The 22,048-nt window shown below is 30.0% G+C and overlaps 1 protein-coding gene across 1 annotated transcript; it reads left to right on the top strand.

Moving 5' to 3' along the window:
- The first annotated feature begins 234 nt into the window (after positions 1-234).
- On the top strand, positions 235-20,487 carry LOC127700575 (putative sodium-coupled neutral amino acid transporter 7). Its single transcript, XM_052204126.1, has 9 exons — positions 235-480; positions 6,438-6,559; positions 7,146-7,344; positions 9,538-9,679; positions 13,756-13,848; positions 14,747-14,804; positions 15,375-15,634; positions 17,128-17,327; positions 17,561-20,487. Exons 1-9 carry the CDS (start codon positions 363-365, stop codon positions 17,749-17,751), a joined length of 1,383 nt encoding a protein of 460 aa, XP_052060086.1. The 5' UTR covers positions 235-362; the 3' UTR covers positions 17,752-20,487.
- The last annotated feature ends 1,561 nt before the right edge of the window (positions 20,488-22,048 follow it).

The following is a 22,048-nucleotide window of genomic DNA, read 5'->3' as shown; positions in this document are numbered from 1 at the left end:
GTTTAATTATTTCCATCCCCAAATATTGTCACAGTCGGTCCAAAATATAAAACAATAGAAAAGATAATTTTATGTAACTTATAATCAGGGTGGAAATCTGCGCCGCGTTTATTCCAAAGGTTATCATCAAGGTTATACGAGCGAAAGTAGTGAGTTGCTATGAATACTGGATTATTAGGTGTCAAGAATGCTGTTATCATTTACTTTCTCAGTACGCCTCTTGTCATTGTCACGTGATGGTTCAAAATGTCTGCCTCCTGACCGTTTGTCAATGGTACACTGAAGATCTAGAGGGATATATTCAACAGAATGACTTAATCATCATAATTAAGGATTAAAAAACTAACATTGTATTATTCAAAATGACTTCGATTCAAAACAGAAACTATTCAGTAAATGCAAGTATAGATGAAGGGGAGTTGAATTCGTTGCTGGATAAAGCAACAATACTAACATATTCGGGAAACAGGACAGTAAGAGGTACGTCAACGTTTGTGAAGTTACCATAATACCATACAAATATTGCTTAGTATAATTTGAAGTGTATGGACACAGGGACAGGGTGGCATAATGTAACTTCCCAAAATAAACATCCAACAGGTCAGGTATATATGGGTGGGACAGCCAATCAAATTATGTAAAAAAAAAAATCCCTTAACGTCCAGTGACAAATATCTCATGTATGTTCAGGACGAAAAAGTGTACAATTGGGATTAGTTCACCAAAATGAGTAACAATCCCACAACTGAGTTATATTTTTAAAGTGATAAGTAAGAATGAAAAATCTTTTAGACAAGTCTTTTTACTTAAAATGCCTCAAATTGATAGAAAATGGAACAATTTTTCCAATAGAACCATATATCTTATTTTGGGTATTAAAAAAGGTGATATCCCTCATTCATTTGTTATTTAAGGGATAGTTACTCATTTGGGAATTATTCCCCTTTTGGTGTTATATAATAATTGTCCCTTACCCAGTCAGGGGTACTATACTTGTACAAGTAATTTTTATTTACTGGAAGAAGTAAATATTAATATACTTATATAAGTAAATTTGTAGGATACTTATACCATGTATAAAAGTGTATTTTATTTACTTGTATAGGTAAAAAAAAAATTGGCTTAGTTATGTCCCTTAGACATTCAGAATTTTTCACTTATACAAAATGTACAAGTAAAAAAGTCATCCTATCTTCTTTTCTTGAATTTCTTTGGACTTCTTTGCTCTAATAGAATTTTAATTGTCTGTCCTTTGCAGATGTCTTTACTAATCATTTAAGTGTAATTTCATGGACAATGAAAATGTCATTTGTCTATTATCTTTCTGAACACTGCTCATTTACAAGCCCCCAATGGGGCAATTTTTGAAGGCCTTGCACAAATACTGAAGATCTTTGCGCAATTAGTTTCTTTGTTGAATTAATGAGATGATCCATTGAACTCTAATAAAAAATTATGAGCTAACCTGAGAAAAATTGTTAAAGGCATGTTTTTACATCTCAAAACTTGAGAATTTTTCGGGATTGTAAAAAAAAATTACTTGTACAAGTAAATTTTTGAGAAAATAAAGGGGAGATTATTCACACATTATAATTTACTTGTACAATGTATGTATCAGTATATCATTATTTACTTCTTCAAGTAAATAAAGATTACTTGTACAAGTAGTACCCTTGACTGTTACCTGTTAAATCTACAATTCTCTCCCTTAAAGGTTCTGATAAATAGCTCCCCCTCCATTCCTACATAAAGTGTCATAATAAACTGAGTTGGGAAAATGTTTTGAGATGTTACCCTCATGTAATATTAAAGTGATATGTTCATGTATTAAATCACACAGACGATAGACAATACATATCTACACAGCAATAGGTGATTTAGACTGCATCTATTAACATGATCACCTTAATTCCTGAAAATCTTTGAAAACATGTTGAAATTGTACATTTTTTTAGAACATGTAGAAAAATTAGTTTCAATTCATAATCTATTTTGACATTAAAAGTGATTTTTAATATAAAAGTCAATAAAAATTAGAAAACATCTTTTTAAGGTTGTTTAAACAAAGATGATCAGCAATACCATGAACCATGAATACAGGATATACAAAAAAAGCCAAAATTACTATTTTTGACTAATTTTTGTGTTCTTGTTTAAAAGATATACCTAACAGTACACTGTTAAAATTATCAGCAATACAAGATATACGAAAAATTAAGCGATTGCATAAACCTAAAAATTAATATCAAAATGGCATATGTTTAGCAGGTGAGAGATTCAGGCTGTTGTGAGCCTCTTGTTTGTTTTTTTTTTTTTTTGCCAAAACAACTTTATATGTACTTTATTTCAAAATTTAGACACAAGTGATCAATCAATGAGAAAAAATTTGTGAAGGGCAACATAAACATTCAATTGATTACATATACACCATCCTTTGAAAAAAAAACCTATCTAGGATAAGGGTCAAGTATTAAAGGATAGAGGCAAGCTGTAAAAAGAGGGTGGGCATGCTGTTTTCAGTTTAAATTTCCTTATTTGGCAAGTCCATCCACATGTAAAATCCTGCTAATAGACAAAATCATAAACAGATTACTTTTTTTATGAAAAGTAGAGAAAAATGTGTGATTATTATCTTGATAATGCACAATAAAATACTTTTTAAAAGTATTGGAAAAGGCATTTTTTAGATTTAAAATTTATTATTGTCTAATCATCATGAACATGCAATTTAATGTTTTATACTCAAAAGGGCAAAAGTGGTATCAGTACATTACCTGCTGAACCCTTCCATAATTAAATATGTCTGTTACTATTGAATATTGAGTTGTGTTATAGATAAGATAACACAGATGTTTACAATAAAAAAAAACAAATTGTCCAGTGAACAGGATGGGCAAATTTAAATCAAACTTGGCCAGATTCCATGTCTTGGCCAAAGTTATTCTAATTATAAGTACATGAAGTACAGATAAAAATATTTGTTTAAATGATATGATATGATGTTGCTGCACCAGATGCACTTTACGCCAAACAATGTCTTCAGTGATGCTCGAGGTCAAAATATTTATAAATCCAAAACCTAATCATGCTACTGCAAATGTTGAACAGCTGATAATAACCAAAAAGATCAAAAAGTAATTATATACATATATATATATATAGCCAGACAAGGAATCAGAGCTATGCTATAATCATTCTTTAATTCAAAGGATTTCCTACATTTAAGTTTTATCCTTACAAATTTCATAAAAACAATATCTGTATTTTGATGCCAGTACTGAAGTATTCAGATATTATAAATAATATTGTTTAAACACTCCATAAGTGTGATTCAATGTCTTCAGATACAATGGACTACAGTTTTTTGGGTGAAGATTGCATGAAATGCTATCAAAACCCTATGGTACTGACTTGATATCTATATCTTCTAAGGTTTATCTCTACCTTTAATAGTTCAAACAAAATAGTGCAGTGAAGTGATCATTATTTAGATCCTATTCCAGTCAATGTCATGCAATTTATTGATGATATGATATACCTTGATATTTAAGTTACAATATCAATGAATATGATGTGTATTTGAATTACCATACTTGTCAAGAAAACATTTGCTCATTAAAAATTGCATAAGTAATATTAGTATATGGTGTATGAATCAGGTCCAAGGACACAGTTATCATCCTTTGGTTTTGTTGTCTACGAATATAGTCCCTAGTGTGAACAGTGTATAACTTGCAATTTTTTTTATACACTTTCCCAATTTATTTCTTGATATTTTATACGTGAAATATTAAGTAAGGGGATGAAATTACATGTTAAAAAAATTTGGGTGCTGAATCTTTATGTTAAGTAGTGATTTGGTCCAGTTAAAAAAGGTCAAAAATTAGAATGTCTGAAGCTGTCAAACTGAATTTTAGCCCCCCTTAACACAGAACTGTCAATATTTTGAGTTAGAGCTGGTAGAAGTTTCTATAATTTTGATATTATTTGTATCAGTAGTAGTACACTACACTGTAAAAATCTTTTTGAGATAGAGCAGGTGCGATTTTTTTAATTTGAAATTATTGTCCAAAAGAAATGCACTACGAAATAACTGTGTTCTCGGGTCTAAGAGATGAATTCCGTAAATGTAGATTCTGTACTTAAGCAACTTTCCTGAATGGTTTGCTGGTTTCAATTTGTCAAACTCAATAAAAGTAAAGGATTTACATCTTTGTTTGACAGAAATTCTGTTAAAATGTCCCATTTTGGCATTATACGGCTAAAATAAGCATTTTAAAGCATGAGTTTCCATTTTATGCCTAAGAGCCATGCTGAATTTCTATCTGACAGCTTTTTATGTTCCTGATATTTGTGTTTCTATGCTTAAATCAAATTTAATTAACCATTTGTGAACTCGGAATCTAGAGAAAAGTAGATTATCACAGAAAAAATGTGCAGAATATTTGTATTTATAAATGTCCCTGGTTAAACGGCCTGTTTGATGTATGTGAAATGTGAAGAGCTTTGTACATAAAATCTGTAGTCCATCGCAAATATTTCACTAAATCTGTAAAAAAAACACTTTACAATGATCAGTACACCCTATTCATTTCATATGCTACCATAATTTTCTTCTTTAGGATAGTAAGTGGTTCAAATATATGCCAATTGAGACTAAAACTACATGCAAGTTTTCCATTGAAAAGTGAAAAACTGGTCATCAGACTATACTGTCTGCAAAAAAAAGTTGAATTCAAGAGTCCTTTTGCAATTAGACTTCTTGTATCATAACATTTTAGCATAGAAATGAGCAAAAAGTAACAAATTTCCATTTCTTATAGCCTCTGTGTGCATTTTTATATGTAAATATGGGCTACGGCCTAAATCGACTCTAAATAATTCTCAGTCTTACATGGCCTAAGACCATTTTATACTCATGTGGTATGCTTTTTGTAACTTTTCTTTACATTTAAAGTACATTTAATATATATGGAAGAATAATGTATGGTTAAAAAACTTCAAAAACTTCAAATTGGTTGAAAAAAATGCATGTTTATGTAAGGCTTCCCTTAATTCGAAAATCTCTATTTTCAGGCACCGGCTCATATTAATTTGACTTTTGAATAACTGTGATAAATCTGATAAATCAAATGAGTGTTCCGTTGCTTTTAATACTTATTTTATTATATTCAAGAGTATTTAAAAAGCAAATTTTTGCAATATTTAAATTTTTTAGGCCAAAATCTTGACAGTTGAAAATATTTGATTTAAACGTCAAAAATAAACATCCAAATTTCAATATTAAAATGACCCTAGTTTCTATAATATATATCCTATGGCCATGAAACTTGGCCAACTATCTTATAATTTCCTAAGCTTAAGTCATGCAAAGTTTTATAAAAATTGGTCAAGTCTTTCTATCCTATTAGGTCCAAGGACACAGTTATCGTCCTTTGGTTTTGCGTTGTCCACGAATATAGTCCCTAGTGTGAACAGTGTATAACTTGCATTTTTTTTTGATACACTTTCCCAATTTATTTCTTGATATTTTATGCATGAAATATTAAGTAAGGGGATGAAATTACATGTTAAAAAAATTTGGGTGCTGAATCTTTATGTTAAGTAGTGTTTTGGTCCAGTTAAAAAAGTTCAAAAATTAGAATGTCTGAAGCTGTCAAACTGAATTTTAGCCCCCCTTAACACAGAACTGTCAATATTTTGAGTTAGAGCTGTTAGAAGTTTCTATAATTTTGATATTATTTGTATCAATAGTAGTACACTACACTGTAAAAATCTTTTTGAGATAGAGCAGGTGCGATTTTTTTAATTTGAAATTATTGTCTAAAAGAAATGCACTACGAAATAACTGTGTTGTCGGGCCATCTGTTGTAAAAATAAGTTCAACTACACATGTACAATCATGAACAAAGGAAGATAACTCAAATTCAAATATTTAATTTGCCTAGCAAAATACAATTCAATGTTTTATTTAAAATTACAAAATGGAAGCAATCTTCACCCCTCAGTGCTTACAAGCTTAGCACTTTGATTAACAACATTGGTAATTGTATGTTTCGATATTTTATAAGTTATGAGACATGAGTATTTTACTTTAGTTTTTTTCATCCTGTCTTAATTATGTGAACATAGTATGATGGAAAATGTACCAGTACATGCCAACTTCAGTATTCATGATCATGATGATAGTTGCTCCTCCACTTTCTGTTTGATATGGCCTTCTAACTGTTTTGATTCAAATGCTACTTATACGTCTGATGTAGATGAAACGTGTGTCTGACGTAACAAATTATAAACCTGGTATGATTGAGGAGTTTTACATAAATATTTGAATTGTCATTCTGCGTAGATTGTAGGATAATCTTGTTTTGCGGTTATATTTTTTTGGTTAAAAACATAATAGTTTCTGTTTTATGTTTAATATATTGTTATTGTAGGATCGTCATGGTATGCCTCCGTATTTTTGGTAGTGAATGCAGCATTAGGCGCTGGTCTTTTAAACTTCCCCGATTCCTACAGACAAGCTGGTGGAGTGATGATAGCAGTAGTTATACAGGCAGTATGTACACATTCATTCGTATTCCTCATCAGTTGTAAAAGTTTTAAACATACCTTCCAAAACAAATTAGTGTTTTCTAGTACTTAATAAGTATTTTTTTGCATTGTATGCTATGACACATGTATGATATGAATTTAAACATATATACATTGTATAAAAATAAAAAAAATGTGACTCAAAAATGTTGATCTGATTTAGATTGAGGCAATATTTAAAAACATAATGGAAAATTAAGCACACATTTATTCAAAATAAAATTTAAAATATATATTAATGTACACAAAAAACAATATTTTTTGTCTTTTCTGATTTTAAGATACGGTATATATTCTCCAAATTGGCAACACTGAGATGAATAAATACAATAAATAGCATCAAATAAGGGTTTATTGATTACTCAATAAATTTTGTCATTGTCTATAATTTTCTAGAAAAACCAGCTGGCTTAAACATGTTAAAGTGTTATTTAAATTTTTGACCAGTTTAAAAATTGAAATCTTGGGCTTATAAGATGACATAAAATTTAAACACAATATCATTCGATGTATTTTTATAGTATTTTATAATGCCAGTGTTTTTATTTTAGATATTTTTGGTGTTCGTAATATTTGCAATACTGATCCTGGCCTATTGTTCTGACATTAAAAGTACAGATACATACCAGGATGTAGTGTTATCTGTTTGTGGTAGAAACGCACAGAGATTGTGTGCCTTCGTTGTAATGACTTACTGTTTTGGAACTTGTATAACGTTCTTAATTATCATAGGAGACCAGTGGGAAGAATGTAAGTAAAAATGAAAAGCTGAATATTATGTCATAAATTAATTGTTTAACTTCTTTTTGAATGATTATATTTCTAAATTTTATGCAGACTACCACCATAATTGATTGCATGCATAGTGTGTTAGTCTAGACATAAAAAAAACTTGTGTGACTATCTTATGACAGAAAGAAAGAGTGAATGTAAACAAACAAAATGTAATAATTACATTACATGTACATTTAAAACGTTTAAACCTGTTGCATTTGTTTGCACCTGTTCTAAGTCAGGAACCTGATGTTCAGTGGTTGTCCATAAGTGTTTCTCCTTTCTTGTTTTTATACACCCGTTTACGGGACGTATTATGGTATACCGTTGACCGTCTGTCCATCCGTCTGTCCGTCCGTCTGTATGTCCGTCCGTCGTCAAGATGTCGTACATTAACTCAAAAACGCTTTAACCAATATGCATGAAACTTTATTGAATTGTTTATATCTATTGACGTGAGCTCCCTTTCGTTTTTTATAAATTTCAGATTTACCGTTTCCGAGTTTTGGGGTTTTATTCATTAAAAAAGGGCGGATTTTCCAGTTTTCCGACAATAACTCAAGAATACTTTCACCAACTTGCAAGAAATTTTGTTGAATTGTTTATATCTATTGACATGAGCTCCCTTTCAATTTTTATGAATTTTAGATTTTACGTTTCCGGGTTACAGGGTTTTATTCATAAAAAAAGGGGGATTTTCCAGTTTTCTGACAATAACTAAAAAATGCTTTCAGCAGTTCTCATGAAACTTTGGTGAATTGTTTATATCTGTTGATGTAAGCTCCCTTTAGAATTTTTTAATTTTAGATTTTACATTTATGAGTTATAGGGTTTTTTATTCATTAAAAAAGGGGGGATTTTCCAGTTTTTCGACAATAACTCAAAAATGCTTTCATCAGTTCTCATGAAACTTTGATGAATTATTTATAGCTATTGATGTAATCTCCCTATTGATTTTCATAAATTTCAAATATGACATTGAGAAGAAATTGAACTTTATTTGTTTATTTACTTAGTATTGCGCAACAGCACAGTGTATTGCACAACAGCAAGAAATCTTTAATTGAATATAAATTCAATTCATATAACCAATTTCAAGTTCTTTGACTACATTTATTCAGAAACCTTTATTATGTCAAATATTTAATTACAATCCAAATTCAGACCTGTATCAAGCTTGAATATTGTGTCCATTTTTGCCCCAACTGTTCAGGGTTGGACCTCTGCTGGCGTATCCAGCTGCACTTAGCGAAGCAGTTTTTTATATATATTAGACCGTTGGTTTTCTTGTTTGAAAGGTTTTACACTAGTAATTTTTGGGGCCCTTAATAGCTTGCTGTTCGGTGTGAGCCAAGGCTCTGTGTTGAAGGCCGTACTTTGACCTATAATGGTTAACTTTTACAAATTGTGACTTGGATGGAGAGTTTTCTCATTGGCACTCATACCACATCTTCTTATATCTATGTATGTTTCATAAGAATCCATGCTTTTGATTGGCTGAAAACAATTTGAGAGGCTTCCAGAATTAGTTTTAATTTCCAAATAAAATCCAACATTTATGATAGCATGCGCTTCTTGAAGCAATGTCACAACAATGCAAAGGAAAATGAATGAAATATTTGATATAACTATTAATTTCGTGGTTGTAGCATAAAAGAATTGAATGCTTCTTTTTATAATTTTATGGGGTTGTCAAAGCGTTGATTGTGTGCTCATGTTTAGTATGAACCACTTCCGCGCTTCATACCAAATATGCTTCAATCCATGCTTTTATACCCAATAATATTACAAAAAGAAGCACTCAATTCTTATATAAAAAATATCATGTTACAGTACATTTTTGTAATAAATGTAAGTTTGATAGGGATGAACATTTCACCATATTTTTTACAATCATAAGAACATTTTTAAAAATCCATAAAAAAAAACTTACACTAAAACAAATCTAACAGAGTGAAATACTTTTATTGTATCAGTATGGAATTATACTGGGAAGACTTCCAGGTAAAATTGAGTAATAAAATGACAGTTAATTAAAGCTGATCTGTACATTACACAAAATTTAGAATACCACGACACAACTTTAAACAAAAAAATTTAAACATTGGAAAAAAAGCCCCATATGAATTTAAATAGAAAAATACCAGATATCTTACTTATATTTTTCAGTTTTACTGTTTGTTGCCAAAGATTTTTACTGTAAAGAGAATCCATGGTATTTGGACAGAATCAGTACAATATGTGTGACATCATTGCTGTTTATTCTACCTATATGCTTCCCTAAAAGGATTGATTTTCTTAAATATCCAAGGTATGAATATATTTATTATTTTATAGTGAAAAATTATTTTTAATAGTATATATGAATTTGAATGGAATGAACAGTGAATGGGCACATATTTTTGCCACATAACCCTACAAAAACCCACAACTGACCACATCTTTTTACGGCATAACCATACAAATACCCTCAACTTACCACACTCTTCAAAGCACATACAGAATATGTGTAACATAAATGTGAAACATTTTATAAAAAACATTAGCTCTAATAAATTTGCTTATCATTTAGGCTTTTTAAATGAAAATTAAAAGGGGTTTAACAGTACATTAATGTCAACTGTGAACAAAATTGTGCCTATGGCAGCATTGGCTGGTGACATAAATCAGTACTGTATATATCATGTATATACTTTTAAAAAACTGAAGTTAAAGTCTTAAGTACCCCAAAGTTGAAACATTTTGACATGCTCAGATATCATTTTTTCAATTTAAGGTGTACAAGAAAAATTATGAAGAGAACAGTCCTAATAAAGGGGATATTTGTTTTTAAAGAGGGAATTTTGCATCTAAACAATAAAAGTTTATTTTTGGCAAGACTATTAATATACAAAGACATGATTTCGGTGGTAATTTTTTAGTCTTCTATACCAAGGAAATATACATACTCTTCAATGTTCTTTAAAAAAACCATGCATAAATTAACATTAGAAGTGTTTAATGGTATTATTATGTGCTAGGTGGTGTTTGATGGAGTTTCATGTTGAAAATAGGCACCACTAAATATGTATTTAAAAATGTGTAATTCAAATGTATCTTACATGTACATGATGTATTTCTAAATATATAGTTGTAAAGATTATTTATAAAGTCTGTATACTGTGAAAGTTCTTACAATTTTGAGTAACCAAACTTAGTAAATTTTATGGGTAATAAATTAACCCCCACCCCCCCCCCCCCCCAAAAAAAAATGATATCTATAAAGGAATTGCATATTTCTCCTATTTTTATACGACTGCAAAAAAATTTTGTGGTCGTATATTAGTATGACGTTGGCGTCGTCGTTGTCGTCCGAAGACACATTGGTTTTCGCACTCTAACTTTAGTTTAAGTAAATGGATCTTTTTGAAATTTGACCATAAGGTTAAATACCACAAAAGGAAGGTTGGGATTGATTTTGGGGGTTATGGTACCAACAGTTAAGGAATTAGGGGCCAAAAAGGGGCCAAAAATAAGCATTTTCTAGTTTCCAGACAATAACTGTGGAACGGTGTATGGATCTCTCTGAAATTATACTACAAGTTTCCATACCACCAAGGATGGTTAGGATTTGCTTTGGGGGGTTATGGCTAAAACCGTTTAGGAATTAGGGGCAAAAAAGGGGGAAAAACAAGGTTGTCCTGGTTAATGGACAAAAACTTTAGTACAAAACATAATTTAAAGCAGTGTAAGGGAGATAAATCAAATACATCATTGAAATTATCTCCCTTACACTGCTTTTAAATTATGTATAAAGTAATGGTTAATGAACAATAAAGATAATTTAAAACAGTGTAAGGGAGGTAATCCAAATACAACGTTTTGGTTACTTCCCTTACACTGCTTTTAAATTATGTTTAAAGAAATGCATATTTATAAAGGAAGACCAGTAAAAATATCTGCAAATGTTGCATCTTTTTTTTTTACAAAAAAATCCATATGAAAGATTTGACACTATATTTTTAATTCTATTATAAAATAGATTAAGTTAGCACTATGGTAAATTTAAATTGGTAATTATGGTTGCCAACTCCATTGGAAATTTGAATTGAAATTATGGCCATATCTTGAGGGAAAGAATTTTTTGGGGGAAAAAAAGGGGGGGGGATAAAAAGAAATTGTGGGGGGTCAATTTTTTCTCATTTCAGATTTCAGAAATTAAAAAGAATTATTCTTAAAATATTATTTTTTTTTCAAATTTCAAATATTGAAAAATTTCAAGAAGTAATCTTTAATTGCACAGTATGGAGCATTAGATTTGTAAAATCTTTGATCACATTTATTTATTTGTTATGCCGAATCTAACAGTGTATTTAGATTTTTAATTTTGGGTCCAGTTTTCAAATTGGTCCACATTAAGGTCCAAAGGGTCCAAAATTAAACTTTGTTTGATTTTAACAAAAATTGAATATATGAGGTTCTTTGATATGCTGAATCTAAACGTGTATTTAGATTTTTGATTTTTGGCCCAGTTTTCAAGTTGGTCCAAATTGGGGTCCAAAATTAAACATTGTTTGATTTCAACAAAAATTGAATATATGGGGTTCTTTGATATGCTGAATCTAACCATGTATTTAGATTTTTTATTTGTGGACCCCGTTATCAAATTGGTTCATATTGAGGTCAAAAGGGTCCAAAATTTAACTTTGTTTGATTTCATCTAAAATTGAATTATTGGGGTTCTTTGATATTCCAAATCTAACCGTGTATTTAGATTTTTAATTTTGGGTCCTGTTTTTTAAATTGGTCTACATTAAGGTCCAAAGGGTCCAAAATTAAACTTAGTTTGATTTAACAAAAATTGAATTCTTGGGGTATGATATGCTGAATCTAAACATGTGTTTAGATTTTTGATTATGGGCCCAGTTTTCAAGTTGGTCCAAGATAGGGTCCAGTATTTAAACTTTGTTTAATTTCAACAAAAATTGAATATATGGGGTTCTTTGATATGCTGAATCTAAACATGTGTTTAGATTTTTGATTATGGGCCCACTTTTCAAGTTGGTCCAAATTTGGGTCCAAAATTAAACTTTGTTTGATTTCAACAAAAATTGAATATATGAGGTTCTTTGATATGCTGAATCTAACCATGTATTTAGATTTTTTATTTGTGGACCCCGCTATCAAATTGGTTCATATTGAGGTCAAAAGGGTCCAAAATTAAACTTTGTTTGATTTCATCAAAAATTGAATTATTGGGGTTCTTTGATATGCCAAATCTAACCGCGTTTTTAGAATTTTTAATTTGGGTCCCATTTTTTAAATTGGTCTTCATTGAGGTCCAAAGGGTCCAAAATTAAACTTAGTTTGATTTTAACAAAAATTGAATTCTTGCGGTTCTTTGATATGCTGAATCTAAACATGTGTTTAGATTTTTGATTATGGGCCCAGTTTTCAAGTTGGTCCAAGTTGGGGTCCAAAATTAAACTTTTTTTTATTTCAACAAAAATTGAATATATGGGGTTCTTTGATATGCTGAATCTAACCATGAATTTCGATTTTTTATTTGTGGGCCCCGCTATCAAATTGGTTCATATTGAGGTCAAAAGGGTCCAAAATTAAACTTTGTTTGATTTCATCAAAAATTGAATTATTGGGGTTCTTTGATATTCCAAATCTAACTGTGTATTTAGATTTTTAATTTTAAGTCCCGTTTTTTAAATTGGTCTACATTAAGGTCCAAAGGGTCCAAAATTAAACTTAGTTTGATTTTAGCAAAAATTGAATTCTTGGGGTTCTTTGATATGCTGAATCTAAACATGTGTTTAGATTTTTGATTATGGGCCCAGTTTTCAAGTTTGTCCAAGTTGGGGTCCAAAATTAAACTTTGTTTGATTTTAACAAAAATTGAATATATAGGGTTCTTTGATATGCTGAATCTAACCATGTATTTTGATTTTGGACATTGGACCATAATAGGTAAATTAAAAAAATTCAAGTTCTTAGACCACATTCTTTCTGTGTCAGAAACCTATGCTGTGTCAAATACTTAATAATAATCCAAATTCAGAGCTGTATCAAGCTTGAATGTTGTGTCCATACTTGCCCCAACTGTTCAGGGTTCGACCTCTGCGGTCGTATCAAGCTGCGCCCCAGCGAAGCATTTTATTTAAATTTAAATGTGGGGAAACCAGTTTGCCATAGATTCATCTAAAACAGCAATTATTTTTATGAACCAAGTGAGGAAAATTGTTCTCCTGATTTGTGGACACTGCACAACTCCCTTCTAATTATGTTTAGATTCATCATTTTACATTTTGATCATATTGCATTTTATTTAATGTTTTGAACAGACACATTATATTTTAAAATGTAAATTATTCTGTATCGTTTTCTCTCTTTTGACAGTATGCTTGGAGTATTTGCCATATTGTATGTTGAGATTTTAGTTTTTGTCAAATATTTTAAATCACATCCATCACCAGGTCCTATAAAAACAAAGTAAGTATTTAAGTAATTTAGTCATAGACCCTATCACAAGTTGTTGTTGTATCAGAACAGTTAATTGCTAATACAGACCAAAGTTTAAAACATTTGTACCACAGTTGTTTGATTGAATAGCTTTTATAACAATAAAAAGACCTGCACAGGTTAATTATAGGTACCAGGACTTTAAAGTGGAACTCAGATTAATGAAAATTTTCAGCAATTCTTTCACTTATTGAGATCCTGTCTAAAACTCTAAATTCCCTGTTAAGCTGTATGGCATTTAATAATATATTCAAAGCATTAAGGATTTAGTTTCTTTGGAAACATTGTCTTCTTTATTCATAAACATTTCTCCACTTAGCATTAACATAATTGTTTGAAATCTGGTTACCATCTTGAAAACGTAAGAGATTCAAAAGTAATTGATACTATTTTGGTGGGTTTAATCAGTGCAATGTGAAACACACCAACACCCAAACTAGTGTTGCTGTTAAATAAAATTCTCTTTAATACAAAACAAATGAGTAGGTTCTCTGAATTCAGTATTCTATATACATTAGAAAATAAAGTTTGCAAATAGCATATATAATTTTCATATGATGTATGGACTACATGTTAGCAATATCTACATGATCTAGACTGTTAAACTTTGTTAAAGGTATTAGATAATTGATGATTATTCGTAGACATATTCATAGGATACTTGATTTCATCATAGTAATAACAAATACTACATACAAGTCTAAAGAAACTTTATTCTGTTGAACATTTAAACTCATGGTTAGCCTTTTTCCAAGAAATCCACAAAAATAATCAACAGTATTTATTATAGTTGCAGACTATTTAATACATACAATAAGATGATTAACCTAAGAAAAACTATAGTTGATGTTGATTATTAACATTTTAGGCCAGACCACTTTATTGATGTGTTTCTAGTAGTGCCAACTATATGTTTTGCTTATCAAGTAAGTATTTTCTATTAAAATCAAGTATGTATTTTTAGTTATTAAGAATTTATGACACACTTACAGTGAAAATAATCCTACAAAAATTTTTTCTTGCATCTGATCAGATATATTTTTATTTTTAAATAAGTACAGTTTTTTTTCAATTTTTAATAGATTTTATTGAGATTGAAATGCAAGCATATATGCATTTTGCCCTAATTCTTGACAAATGACTTAAATCCTTAAAAATAGATGTTTACAAAAATGATGAAGTACTCTGAAATCAAGCACTAATCAATGTTTATCATTTATATCTATTTTTTCTTTGGTATTATTTAATACATTTAACTATTTCTACATTGTGAAGATGGCAAAATTTTGTTTTTGTTTCAACTATTGCTGAATTTTTGTCATTGTTGAGTATCTTGCAGTAACTTGTAGTGTTAACAAATGTTTTCTTATGGTCTTTTTTTTCATTGGTAGTATCAAATTTGTCTTTTTTAAATGTTTGGGAACAACAGGAAACAAAAACGTCTGTGTGTACCAAGTAAATAAAAAACCTTCAAATTTAAATATTTTTATTTCCAGTGCCATGTTAGTATAATACCTATATATTCCTGTATGCAGAATAGAAATCTGAAGGAGTTTTCCAAAACAATTTCCTGTGCCATGTTATTATGTGTAGTGACTTATACAGGTACCGCTGTATGTGGATATTTGACCTTTGGTGAGAACATAACATCAGACATCTTACTGTCATATGATCCAGATATATGGGTGATAATTGCTGTGATTCTAATTGCATTCAAGACATATACCACCTACCCCATTCTACTTTTCTGTGGAAGGTATGTAGAATATTTTAAATTAAATTATTATTGAAACTGTTCAACAATGGACACAAATGTGAGATGATTTGTTGTGACAGTAATAGTAGGATCTTTGCCATCATGTGTAGTTGGTACACTTCATACTCCTGGACCTTGACATAAGAATTTTTCAGGGAAATCCTCATACCAAAATGTGTGTCATACTGGATAACTTTTCTTTGATAAGCTTTGCTTTCCTTGATGGTGTTGTTCCATTGTCTACTTTTAGAGTGTACATTTCTCAGTTGTGTCAATATGTAAATGTATGCATGTTTCCAATGATGTCATTTAATACCTGAAAATAATAATATACCACTTAAAAGGTCATTAAATGCATTTTTAAAGGAAAGGTAGGAAAGACTCTACATGTCAAGTTGGTTTGATATGTCCATCATCAGCATTAACAGTGTTGTCTGGAGATTTCCATGAACATTGTATTTTTTGAATAGAATTTAAAAAAAACAGAAATACATATTTCATAAGTTGGTCAAAAGTTTTGCAAGATTCTTTTCACAAATACAGTACTGTATATATATATTTATCATGGAAGTATGATTCCACATGCAGAAATTAAGTAAAGATTATTTCAAACCCAATGTTTTATAGTAATATAAATTATAATAATTTTATACTTATAGATAAAGATTATAAGTATATTTTTGTTGTTAAATCAATGTCTGAATTATTTTAATAACTTAATTTGGTATTTATATATAGTTTAAAACAAGACTAACATGTAACAGTTGTGTTTTTTACTAACCTTAGAAGGTACGACAAAATGACATCTTTTTCAGTAGCTTAAGTACTTTGTGAATGCTCTCAGTAACAGCCTGTATTCTTTAGTATTGTTTTACTTTAACCTGGTTGTTGAACGTACTGTGTTGTTATATATAACTGTATGTATTTTAAGGCTGAGATATCACACTGATGATAATCCTTCAAGAAATTTATTTCAATTGTATCTCTGTCAATTTTTACTAGTTGTGAAACTCAAAAATGAAAATGCTAGAACAAAGGCATTAATGTCAGAAAGTTGTTGTATATTGTTAGGTTACTTTAAAACTTATTGAGAGTCAGCCCACTGATATTGATAGGTGGTTCAAGGGAGTTCAGATGACACCTCTTCTTGAAACACAAAAATAATAATTATAAGACTCTTAAAAGTCGAGATTCAGATTAAAATTTGACTGTGAAAGTCGGAGTGTCATGACCCAGAAATTAGCACCCCTCATAGTTATGAAAGTTATCCTTATATATATATTATTTATGCACTATAGTTAACAGGATTTACAGTTGCCATGATTGTGAGAAATTCATTATAATTTCAACAGCAAAACAGCAAAACATATCTTCAGTGCTGCATGAAACATGATTTGAACTATTTAAAAAAAATCATTGTAATTAATAACAAGTATGAACATTTGGTTATTATTTATCATTTACCATTGTTTTTTATGTATTGTTTATTTCAGGGCTGCCTTAGTAAGTTTATGGGTTGATATCAGGAAAATGAGTCTGCATGAAATAGAAGACTCGGAGAAGAACAGACGAATCATAGTCACCATAATTTGGTTCATACTGACTTTACTACTGGCAGTGTTTATACCTAATATAGGTGTAGTTATACAGATACTTGGGGCATTTGCTGCTGTCTTTATATTTATCTTCCCAGGTAAGGAAGTATCCATAAAATAAAATATAGGGTATCTGTCAATATATGGGGATGGAACCCAACAGAATAATAATAAAAAAAAATTAAAATAACTAGAGGTCTACATGCAGAGGTCTTCAACAAGAAGACAAGTGTCCATTTAAAACATTTTGTGTTAATGAACTTGAAAATTTTCTTGTCATTTAATTTTAAATGCTAACTTTTTAAAACTAATATAGTATTTTTTTAAACAGGAATGTGTATGATGTCAGCAGTACAAAATCTAGTAGACGATGGCATCTGGACGAGAAGATTAAAAGGGTTAGCCGCTTTTGCCTGTGCATTCATTTTAATAGGAGCTTTTATATTTGGTTTGACACTGACTCAGTCTGTGATAGCAGATAAGAATGGCGTCAAGGCAGATAAATCAAAGTATACATGTTAATGTTTGTGTCACTAGTCAGTAATTAAAGGAATACTAATGTGTGCGTGTCACTAGTATGTAAGAAAAGGAATACTCATGTCTCATTATTTTGTACAGTTAAAGTGTTCATTTATATGATTTTTTTACTGCCATGATTTTTATCACTATATATTTCGTAAAATTGCCAGTAAAAATGCATTGCAAAAGGAACATTCCAATGTCTGACTGACAAATATCTGCATTAGATGATGAAAAAAATCATTAATTTTTCATTTGATTTTATCATGTTATGATGAATACTTTTGATCAACCTAACCATACTACCTTTGTATCACAATTTACAAACTATGAACATGATTAACATTTAGTAATTAGTCTTATGCAAATTAAAATGAAGCAATGAGTTCTAATGGTAAGGTGTCTGAACTACAAATGATTTTATCATTTTAACCATTTTATTTTATCCTATTAACTGTGCCATATGTTGATGCTTATTGAAGTTTACCTTTATATATTAACTGATTCAGCTGACAACTCTGAAGAGACTTTTGACTGAAAAAGACCTGTTTCTCCATGCATGCTAAAAATCATATTTTGGCAAAATTTTGCCTTGGGGATGCATGGTACCCAGGGATACATCTTTCAAAATTGGATACCCCCCCTATAGAGGTAAATTTAAAATTTCACTGACCTTTTCAATGTACTTGACACCTACCCATAAAGGAGATTTCAAAGTGCTTTCTATGGGTTCCATGTATGAGTTATGCGTATATACTCATATGGTCCCACCATATGCATATGGTTCAGGTAATTAATAAGATGAACGTAAAAAAAGTGTCATAATAAAGCATTTCTAAAAATGAAATTTAGACTTATAGAATCATATGGTAACCATTGTTACATGATTAATGAATTAAAGTGAATTTTACTGACAAGATAGAATTATTATAGCAGAATCTTTTTTGTATGGTTATTATCCATTGTTCTTACGAAACACAAATGTTGACTTTGGAAAATAAATTCTAGAAATATCTAAATGAACTGTTGAATAAGAAGTCTTAACACACAGGCACGTAGTACATTGAATCCTCTGTTGTTGTTTTTTTTAATTATTATTTTAGTATTTAAGTCTGTTTTTCATAAATTGTAAAAGAAAAAAGGTTAATGCCCCAAACGACTGTGGTTTTACATATGGACAAAACATGCAGTCCACAGGATAAAGGGCTTTAAATTGACTCTGTCAAAGGCAAGATAACAAATACACCAAGATAAAGACAATATGTTTAGATAAAGGAATTCATTTTGTAACTGTTTAGACGTTTTTGGTTTTGAGAATGAACTTTGTGAACCTGAAAAAGACGTTTTCATTTATTTGAAAAAATACCTATATGGTCTAAGTACTTATATGGTGTGGCCTGTTTATGATCAAAGGAGTATATACTCATATGGTCATGACCATACATGTATGGTCTTAATACTCATATGGTCTGGAACAAATACACAATTTATATTCTTTTGTTTATGTTTTTATTGCACTTTTTGATATGGCAGGAATATGAGGGCATGCTATAATTTGTTAAGTCATGATTTAGTTTTATGTTATAATGGGCATTTCAACGTTTTTCACCTGCCAAGAAATTTATTGTCTTTCTAGATGATATTGTCTTATTGCTTTGTGGTAATATGTACTACTACTTAAATATGTTACAAATATCAGGAAGATGTAAGTAAAGCTTTAAATGTTGATACTGAACTGATTTGTAACCATTATTTGAAGTATATTATTTTGTATTGCATAATCAGTGTTAAATAATTTAAGAGTTTTCCTGTAAGAAACCACTAATTATCATTTTATGGTTACAGAGTATAGGATTCAGTAGGATTTGTCATTTGCCTCATAACAAGAAGCATTGCACCTTTAAAATCCTTACTGTGCAGAGATGTTACATGAGGCCCCTTTATAAATTCCTAAATTTTCATTGTGATTTGTAATCAAGCTTGGCTGATACAAATTTTATCAACTCTCTCTCTTAGTTCGGTATTTTTGTTATTTTACTTTTCAATAGTATAAAGAACACATAATGATTCTTTGTAGAAAAAAATATTTTGATGCTTGTCCAAAATCAACGAACTATAGACCCTAGCAATTATTTTGTAAAAAAGGTTATAAAAAATTTAATTTAATTTGACATTCTAATTATAGTACTATAAATTATTGCTGTTGTCATATTTTGGTTTATTTGATGCCTTAGATGAAGGTGCAAATTATAACATATTTGATACCATAATTTAACCATAGCTTTTTGAGTAGACCACCAAAATATCCTGATTTATGTTGCCTCAGTGTTCTCATGTGGCTCTTTTTGTCTTCAATTTACATTTTGCTTCATTTAAAATGAGATTTTAATGCTAGTCGTAATTTTTTCTGTGAGCCACAAAATCAGCTTATTGTTGGCTGTAATGATATTAAAAGAATTTATAAAGCCTCAATTATTTTGGCTGTTGTGATATTAAAAGAATTTACAAGGCTTCAATTATTTGGCTGTAATATCAAATGAATTTAAAAGGCCTCAATAGACAACCTTGTAAACAAGTGATACAATAAGTTAAACGTATTTAGAGAGTTCCATTTGTAGCAGATGAAGGAAAATATTATATCTATTTCATGAAAGTCGTCCACGTTTGCAGACTAGTAAATAATGAAATGTTGTAGTTACCATATTAAATGCAATTTTATTTTATATTTTTCTTTCAATATACTGTGTGTTTTTTTTATACGCCCGTTTACGGGACGTATTATGGTATACCGTTGTCCGTCTGTCCGTCCTTCGTCAACATGTCGGACATTAACTCAAAAACGCTTTAACCAATTTGCATGAAACTTTGGTGAATTGTTCATATCTATTAACATCTAATACATCCCTTTCGTTTTTTATAAATTTTAGATTTTACGTTTCCGAGTTATGGGGTTTTCTTCATTAAAAAAGGGAGGATTTTCCATTTTTCGCACAATAACTCAAACATGCTTTCAGGAGTTCTCATGAAACTTTGGTAAATTGTTTATATCTGTTGTCTTTCGCTCCCGTTCGAATTTTAAATATTTTGATTTTAAATTTCTGAGTTATGGAATTTTATTCATAAAAAAGGGGTGTTTTCTAGTTTTCTGACATTATCTTTAAAGTGCTTTGGGCAGTTTTGATTAAACTATGGTGACCGATTTATATCTTTTAAGATAACCTCCCTTTAGTGTTTCATAAATTTCTGATATGACATTGAGAAGTTATTGAACTTTATTCTTTGAAAATGGGATGGGCATATCATGCGCTTATGGCGCAGCTGTTTATTATCTATGGAACCAAACACTGTAAATGTCAGTTGATAGACTGGACTTTGTTTACTTATTCTGCATGTAGCACAAATTTTATATTTTATAATATGTAATATTTGTTCAATAATTGTGATATTTGAATATGTTCGATTTTAGTTTTAGTTTATGCACATAGTTTATATAAAAAAACAAATAATTTGATAAATCTTTTGATTTTATATTCAGATCCGTTTTTTACTAGTTTGATTTTTAATGAGTTTTAATAATGTCAATATGAATATTGTGGTCTTATAAAATGGTGTGGTTCTTATCCACGGTATGGTTGATAACATGCTATTAGAATAGTCTTATATCCACGTTAAGACTTGCTCTGCGTTGGATAGAAATCAACCTTATGTTAATAAATATTAATACATCTGTAAGCCTATTCAGGTTGAAAAAATATCTATGGAAATCTGTAACTGTTTTAAAATTGAGTTGTTATAAGAACCCTAAAAAACAGACGAAAATTCATCTTTTATTTCGTATTTGAATGTTCCAAAATCAAAGTCCTATACATGTACATCTATATGTGGACTTGCATAAGGTCGATTTCTATCCGACACAGCTCACGTATTTGGAGGGTAGCAGCCATCAGTTGTTTGGACTAAATCAATTGGGTAAAGAAAAAAGTAAAATAACAAAAATACCGTACTCTAAAGTAAAATTCAAAACGGAAGTCCTTTGTAAAATGGCAAAATCAAAAGCTCAAACACATCAAACGAATGGAAAATAACTGTCATATTCCTGTTTTGGCACAGGCATTTCCTTATGAAGAAAATGGTGGATTTAACCTGGTTTTTTAGCTAGCTAAACCTCTCACTTGTATGACAGTTGCATATAATTCCATTATATTGACAACAACGTGTGAACAAAACAAACAGACAAAATAGCTACAAATGTCAAAAATTGGGGTACAAGAGTCAACATTGTGTTATAATCTTAATCACT

Source organism: Mytilus californianus, unplaced genomic scaffold (genome assembly GCF_021869535.1).
Source record: "Mytilus californianus isolate M0D057914Y unplaced genomic scaffold, xbMytCali1.0.p SCAF_5, whole genome shotgun sequence".
Classification (NCBI taxonomy): Eukaryota; Metazoa; Mollusca; class Bivalvia; order Mytilida; family Mytilidae; genus Mytilus; species Mytilus californianus.
Note: the sequence above shows the minus strand (reverse complement) of the source record. Positions and strands in the feature narration are given on the sequence as shown.